The 7578-nt window shown below is 31.8% G+C and overlaps 2 protein-coding genes across 3 annotated transcripts; one reads left to right on the plus strand and one right to left on the minus strand.

Moving 5' to 3' along the window:
- The first annotated feature begins 471 nt into the window (after positions 1-471).
- LOC124826907 (Tetratricopeptide repeat (TPR)-like superfamily protein) lies at positions 472-3080 on the plus strand. 2 transcript variants are annotated; one of them, XM_088109874.1, is made up of 4 exons: positions 472-722; positions 810-846; positions 1127-1614; positions 2112-3080. In XM_088109874.1, exons 3-4 carry the CDS (start codon positions 1162-1164, stop codon positions 2922-2924), a joined length of 1266 nt encoding a protein of 421 aa, XP_087966000.1. In that variant the 5' UTR covers positions 472-722; positions 810-846; positions 1127-1161; the 3' UTR covers positions 2925-3080. The 2 variants fall into 2 exon arrangements, with proteins under 2 accessions (XP_087966000.1, XP_047155817.2); XM_047299861.2 differs by having other exon boundaries at positions 473-722; positions 2148-3080.
- A 1649-nt stretch (positions 3081-4729) lies between these two features.
- Positions 4730-6465, minus strand: LOC124826905 (vestitone reductase-like). The gene is made up of 4 exons (XM_088109875.1): positions 6197-6465; positions 5544-6071; positions 5215-5407; positions 4730-5037 (listed from the first exon to the last, which is right to left on the minus strand). The coding sequence occupies exons 1-4, from the start codon at positions 6315-6317 to the stop codon at positions 4896-4898; spliced, it is 984 nt and encodes a 327-aa protein (XP_087966001.1). The 5' UTR covers positions 6318-6465; the 3' UTR covers positions 4730-4895.
- Between the last annotated feature and the right edge of the window lie 1113 nt (positions 6466-7578).

The raw sequence follows: 7578 nt of genomic DNA on the forward strand, positions 1-7578 counted from the left end.
AATTAGAGTCATTGGGCTGAGATTGGATCGTGATTAAGGTTTTACTAATCTAAACCCATGGCGAAACCTACAATTATAGGTCAAAGATAAGAGGTAGGGGGTTCACATTTTTTACTATGCATCTATTGTTGATTTAAACCTATCGAAAGAACTATCTAATGAAAGTGTTAGAAGTGACTCGACCTTGTAACCGAAACAATTGAGTTGACTAATTACAATAATAATAATATTTTATGAAAAATTAGTGTATTACCAAATTATTTCGAATATAAGTAGAAGATTTTTTTTAATCCAGGGGCATCTAATATCTTCTTATTAGGGATTTCTTAATTTTTCATATATATATATATATATATATATATATATATATATATATATATATATATATATATATATATTCTCATATATATTAATCATTAAATTATTAACCATTAAATTATTAAAACATTAAATTATTTCTCCTATCTTCTTTCTTTTTTTCTGATACTCTTCCCCGCATACACGCTTTCACCTTCACCACTGTATCATCTCCGCATCCCACAACCAAGCCGTGTCTTCTCCGCCGCTTCCGAAAACAGGGCCGTGTCTGGCCCAAAGAAGGGTGTCCGACACCGTCTCGTGCACGCTACCGCTGAGTGTCCGTGTCCGCACCGCGTAGGAAGCGGAGAAGCACGGCCTCCGAGTCGTGTTGGAGCTTCACTAAATCTATTAATCCTCCATCGGTTAGTTTGGAGAAATCTTCACAATCCCTTTTTCTATCAAGTTTTTTAACTGCGTAATACGAGGTTTTTGAACTTCTGTTATTGCAGAACGGTGAAGGGAACTTGCAGAGTGATGCATTTATCGGTAAGTTTTAAAAAATCTTCACAATCCCTTTTTCCGTCAATTTTTGGTCATAAAAGTTTGGCATCTTGTTTGAGAAAATAATTGCTACTAGAGAGGAATAATAAGTTAGCATTTTTCTTTATTAATCATGTTAACAAAACAACTAGTTACCAATGTTTGCTTCCGCGATGAATTTTAGGAAATGGAGTAAGAGATGTGTGCTGTTATTACTCATTTTGTGGTTGCATGTGCTTGCTTATTGTGACGTGAATCTTTTGACTTACTGGTTAAAATATCACAGGAGATATCAGGTTCAGGTTTTAATCAAATATTTCAATGATGGGCACCTACTGCAATAATAACCTAGTGTGTAACTTGTATTACCCACACTACTCAATAACCAATCGTGGTGTTCTGTCTAGAAGAAACTCATCATGCCAAAACCCAATTTATTTTGGTTTCCACAAACACCGTTTTGGTTCAGTACTAGCTGGTATTGGTATGGAGGAAGTTGTTAAAGAAGTGAATGGAGAAAACGAAAGAAGGTTTAGGTGGATTGAGGTTGGCAAAAAGGTCACAATTGAACAACGACAGGCCATATCTGAACTTCCTTTCAGGATGTCCAATCGAAGTAAAGCCTTGATGAGACAGATTATATGTTTTTCTGCAGAGAAAGGCACCATATCTGATCTTTTGGAATCATGGGTGAGGATTATGAACCCTATCAGAGCAGACTGGCTTTCAGTTCTGAAAGAGTTGAGAATAATGGAACATCCTGTTTACCTTGAGGTATTTCACATTTTCTGTTTCATTGATACGTTGTAGTGAAGTTTGAACTTATGCCAACTTTCCAAATTCCAAATTGCATATGGTAGTGTTTCATTTACACCATTAGTTTTGTTGGTTTTAAATGTGATGTCTCATACAAAGATGCCAGTTTGAGGTTCATGTATTTACATAAAAGTAGTGAAGTGACCTTTTTAATAAATAAAATAAACAGTTAAATATACATGTATTATGAAAATTGACGTGTTATCCATTTTATGCTCTGTGATTAATAGAGGGGAAATGCAGTTTTTTCCTCTGACCATCTAAATGTTCTTGTCTGTCTAGAAAGTTTGTGTAGTAAGGGAGTGATTCACTTTGGGTTGAAAATATTGGAATGAAAATTTAAGCCAAATTATATTTTCCCAACTGTTTATCGAGGTGGGTGATAACTTTCTTACCTGAACCTATGCAACTTATAATATATTTTGTTTGCATTTTTTATGGCTAATTTCTTGCAGTCTAAAATTACTTTGTGCTTCTATGCACATTTTAAGGTTGCAAAACATGCTCTTCAAGAAGAATCTTTTGAAGTCAATATTCGTGACTATACAAAGATAATTCATTATTATGGCAAGCACAATCTACTAGAAGATGCTGAAAATTTTCTCACACTCATGAAGGAAAGGGGTTTCATCTATGATCAAGTAATTCTGACTACCATGGTGCACATGTACAGCAAGGCTGGCCATCATGACCGGGCCAAGGAGTATTTTGAAGAGATCAAACTGCTTGGTGAACCTTTGGATAAAAGATCATATGGCGCAATGATCATGGCCTACATCAGAGCTGGAATGCCTGAAGAAGGAGAGAATTTACTTCAAGAAATGGAGACACAAGAAATAACCGGAGGGAGTGAGGTTTATAAGGCACTGCTTCGAGCGTACTCTTTAATTGGCAATGCTGAAGGTGCACAAAGGGTGTTTGATGCAATTCAATTGGCTGGTATCACCCCAAATGATAAGATGTGCAGTTTGGTTGTTAATGCTTATGCAATGACTGGACAAAGTCAAAAGGCTCTAATTGCATTTGAAAATATGAGAAAAGCAAGTATCAAACCCACTGATAAATGCATAGCTTCAGTATTGGTTGCTTATGAGAAGGAAGGAAAAATAAATACAGCATTGGAATTTCTACTAGATTTGGAGAAAGATGGCATCATGGTTGGGGAAGAAGCCTCTGCAATATTAGCCAAGTGGTTCCGAAAACTAGGGGTGGTGGAAGAGGTGGAGCTCGTTTTAAGAGACTTTGCCACCAGTCACCAGATAAGTTAATGTGGAAGTTACTGCATATTATTTATTTGAAGCTCTATGGATCAATTTTAACTGTTTTGAAAATGAATTAATATGCAATGCAATGAATATTTGAACTGTTCTGGAAAAGGTTCTTTGATGAAAGTTTCTCGATGCAGTGGTACTCTAGCTTTGAGATATCATGAACATTATGCAATTTGCACTGAATTTTCTTCTGTTTTTTCCATCCCTGATCAAGCCACCAGAGCTACTATGCTGGATATAAAGATAATGAACCAATTTAACCCTTTTCCTTTATCATTGCATTTCTCGAGGTTGAAAATTCTATAGTGGTAAGTTTTAAGACGTTTATTGTTCACTTGTTATTTACTCTTCTGGCCAAGACTATTTCCATTTCTCTCTGGTTCCATTGCAACATGAACAACCATTGAATGTATTGTACCCTTCCCGTGCTTAAGTTCTCAGATAGTAAATGCTCCAAAACATAATTGAATTTATTAAGTGCATGATCAATAAAGACTGAATTTATTAAAATGGTCTGTTTTTTTAATGCTATAAAACAAAATTGAACATTTAACTACAATAAGTTGAATCAAGCATGTGTTAAATAGTTTGAGACACCTAGATATTTTAAATTCATTTAGAAACAACATTTTTAGGAGTCAAATGAAGACTTGATGTGTAAGATAAGGGATAAATGATAAGAGTGGAAGCTACTTGCCTTTAATCCACGAATATCTAATTCAACCCAATTTAATAATGCTGTTGTTGGTTGGGTTGAGTAATTAGATTGAGATGGTTTTTAAGTTTATCCAATTAAAATTAGATTAACAGATCATTCGTTTTAAACTGTATGAGTGTGGTTCAATCCAAGTAGTTGTGGAAAATAAGGGATAAGTGTTAGTAGAGGTGCTGAGTGACTTGTATACAATTTGTGAATCTATATAGTCGAAATCCAATATAAATTTTATTTTTATGTTGGATTGGGTAATAAGTCCATGTCAAAAGTATCCTATTAAACATAATGCATAAAATTTTTTATAATAAAATTACTGTTTGACTAATAATTTTTCTATAAAATTGATTGTATGTTCTATGAGATGAATATTCTGTGTGTGTATATGTTATAAATATTGTTGTTACATTATAAAAATTAAGAAGTATACAAACTATTTATTTTGAGATATCGTATTTGTTAAGGGATGATAATTTTTTTAATGACTCGTTTCGGTCTATATTTGAGCTAATTTTAAATAAAAATAAATTCAACTTAACCTAATTAAGTTAAATTAATTAAATTGAAAGTTATTTTAAATTCCATCCCATTTAATCCACTCATTGAATTCTATTATTTGAAGGAAGAAAATAGATGCAATAAGGATGTTAAATTTTATATATAAATATACACATTAAAATTTCTCTCACTGAACAAATCTAAATTGAATAGAAACAGAGTGCAAGACGTCAAATGAAAATGTGATACAAAGGAAGACCGACCAGAGAAACCCATAACAAATTTAATATTAGTTTACTCTCTAACTAACAAGTAATAAGTTTTTCACTTCAAATTACATCAACTATTATTGTAGTCTCTTCAAGCCTTAATTTAATTTTAGTAAAATCTTATGTTTAAATATTGTGTATATAACTACTATTCCCTTAAAATCTTATGTTTAAATATCACTGGATCCAACACCACGTAGCAGGAAAAGGCTTTGGTGATTGTTGTTGAAACATTTCTTGTTTCAAAAGGTGAAAAATAGTAGAATCATGAACAACAACGAAACAACTAGTTCACAGCAGCACCCTGGATTTATATAAAAAGATTTCAAACAAATCTACAAACATCAATATTAAAGCTTTACTGTACTGAGACAAAGGAGAAAGATTATATCTTTTGTTGACTAATTAGGAATAACAACATGCATCAAACAGTGTAGAGGCCTCCAACAATAATTGATTTTATTTTGTAAATTTGATGAGTGGAATGATTTAAAGATAAGCATTTTGTTTGCAGCATTCAACTGCATCAGTAAACATGTCCTCCACACTATACTTGAACTCAAAACCAGCATCCACCAGTTTCTGCGAGTTTAAATGTGGCAACTTCGCACCTTTTATATCCTTCACCTCTCTGAAGGAACAACACAAATCAATCATTAGTCCTAAAGTTAATACAAAACCAGATACTGTATAGTTGTCACACCAACTTTTAGATTTGTGGGTGTATGTGAATTGTGTGATGTTAGAAACTGTGACTGAAACTGCAATATCTGAAAAGTTGACTATGTGCAAGGAGAACAGAACTTACTCTACTGATGGTATTTGAAATTCTGGGTATTTGGTTGAAATAATTTCAGCAATCTCTTCAATGGGTACAATGAAGGGTGAACAGTTATATCTCCCTTTGGGATTAGGATGCTCCAGCAGAAAGATATGTGCTCTAGCCAAATCATCCACATGAACCATATGGTAACGAATCACTCCAATTTCTTCCTTTTTGCCTGCATCAATTTAACGCCAACTTCAATTATACAACCTTTAATCTTGTGAAAAGGTGTCATGATTTCGATAGAACTCGGTTTGAAACATGAAAAGTAAAAAGGAATAAGAGAGTGGAATAAGGTGTAAGAAGTGTACCAAACAACAAAAGCAGTGCTCTTTCAACAGAGTCAGGAAGCTTGGGACAGATGAAACGTCCAACAACAAAGGGAGGCACAAGACTCACAACTTCCAATCCATTCTGTTCTCCAAACTCAAACACTGCCTTCTCTGTCAACACCTTTGAAACTGTATATGACCAACCAAATGGCTTCACACTCCTAAGCAAATCAACATCACTCCAAGCACTTTCATCAACCACATCTTGTGGCTCTGGGCCAGTGAAGGAAACAGTGGAAGCACTAGAAGTGTAGACAACCCTCTTCACTGTCTTTGATTTCACAGCTGCTTTCAGAATGCCTAGTGCTCCCTCAATGGCCCTTTTGGTCACAACTTCTTCTGGCTCGTTCACTGCAAAATCAATTGGTGTGGCAGTGTGAAAAATCCCAACACACCCTTCTACTGCTGGACCAAAACTCTCTGGGTCGCTCAGATCAGCATTGAAAAAATGTAGCTTTTCAGATGCATCTGGTAGATTTGTGAGAAAGCTAACATCCCTTTTGCCTCCTGTTCATGCCAAAATAGAACAACATAATTATAACCTTGTCTAATAGTTGGTACAGTCATACACATACCAAATTCTGCATCATCATGGTCATAGTACTGGTTTTTCCATCGAAAGGGTTATTTACCTGGATGAGATCTTATGGTGGTATTAACAGAATATCCATGTTCAAGGAGTCTCTTGATGATCCATGAAGCAATGAACCCTGTGCCTCCTGTGACACAAACTTTATCTTTTCCCTTTTCCATTTGAATACTCTTAATGTGTCACTCTTCAATCTCCGATACTTTTCTTCTGGTTGCTCTTTGTGTGTATAAGAATAACATATCTATATGTTTCATTTCTTTCAGTTTCTGTTTATTTTAGCTATGAGATAAAACAGAAAAAGACTGATTATGCATTAATAAAATCCTGTCCTCTACATATATAATTAATTAATAGTGATGTACTTAAATAATAACGTTTGAGTAGTTAATAAAATATTTTAAATCATATTCAACTCATAAGAAACAAAAAGAAAAGCATATTATTTTTCGCGGGAAAGTGTATTATCCGGCTAACATGGTTTATTATATAACATTAGTGTGTTAACTTTTCTTTACATAATAAAAACTAATAGAGTTATTATTATTGTTATTATTATAATTATAAATTTAAATATCAATAATTTTTATAATTTTATTGTTAAATATTTTTTATTTATTTTATATGTAATTTTTAATTAAAAAAAGTTAATAAACTTAAGAAAAAAATTATTAAATTTAAAGAAATGATTATTTAAAGAGTAAAATTGATAAATAATTATTTTAATTTTAAAAAAAATTTAAAGAGTAAAATTGAAAATCATATGTAATCATCAATAAGAGAAATCTATTTTATATACCTATAATGTTTTAAACATAATTTAAGTCCTGTAAATTTAGTACCTTTTTATTTTGATTCTAATAATAAGTTATCTATGTTTATTTTTCAGAAATTTAAATTAATAACATTAATCCGTATAAAAAAATGATTTTATCTTTGAAAATTATTTTCTTCTTGTTGTAATATCTTCAAACTTTAAATTTATAACTTTTGTCCGTAAAATCCCATGTTAATGTAGATAACTAACACTATATCAGGAATTCAAGTTAAAAAAAATCAAAGAATCCATTTTTTGAGATTATTTTATTTATGTTTTTTTTCTTCAATGGGATAATTTAGTTTAAATTAATAGTCAAAAATCAAGTTATTACATTTAAATATAATTAGTGGAACTATATACGCGCATGTGTTTATTTATATTTTATTCTAATAAAAATTTACTAAAATTATAAAATAATTATTAAAAATAGTTATAAAAACAAATAATTTGTATACTTTTTATTGTTAAATTTTTTTTATTATAAATAATTATTTAAATTTAAAAAGTAGTTATTGTAAGAACTTCTAAAATTGTTTTTTTTAGAAAATGGTAGTGTGAAGTAGTTAGACTCAAATATTTTAATGTCAAAAGTTTAAAGTATAGAT

This window comes from Vigna umbellata, chromosome 3 (assembly GCF_029865625.1).
Source record: "Vigna umbellata cultivar VRB3 chromosome 3, Vumbellata_1.0, whole genome shotgun sequence".
In the NCBI taxonomy this organism is placed as follows: Eukaryota; Viridiplantae; Streptophyta; class Magnoliopsida; order Fabales; family Fabaceae; genus Vigna; species Vigna umbellata.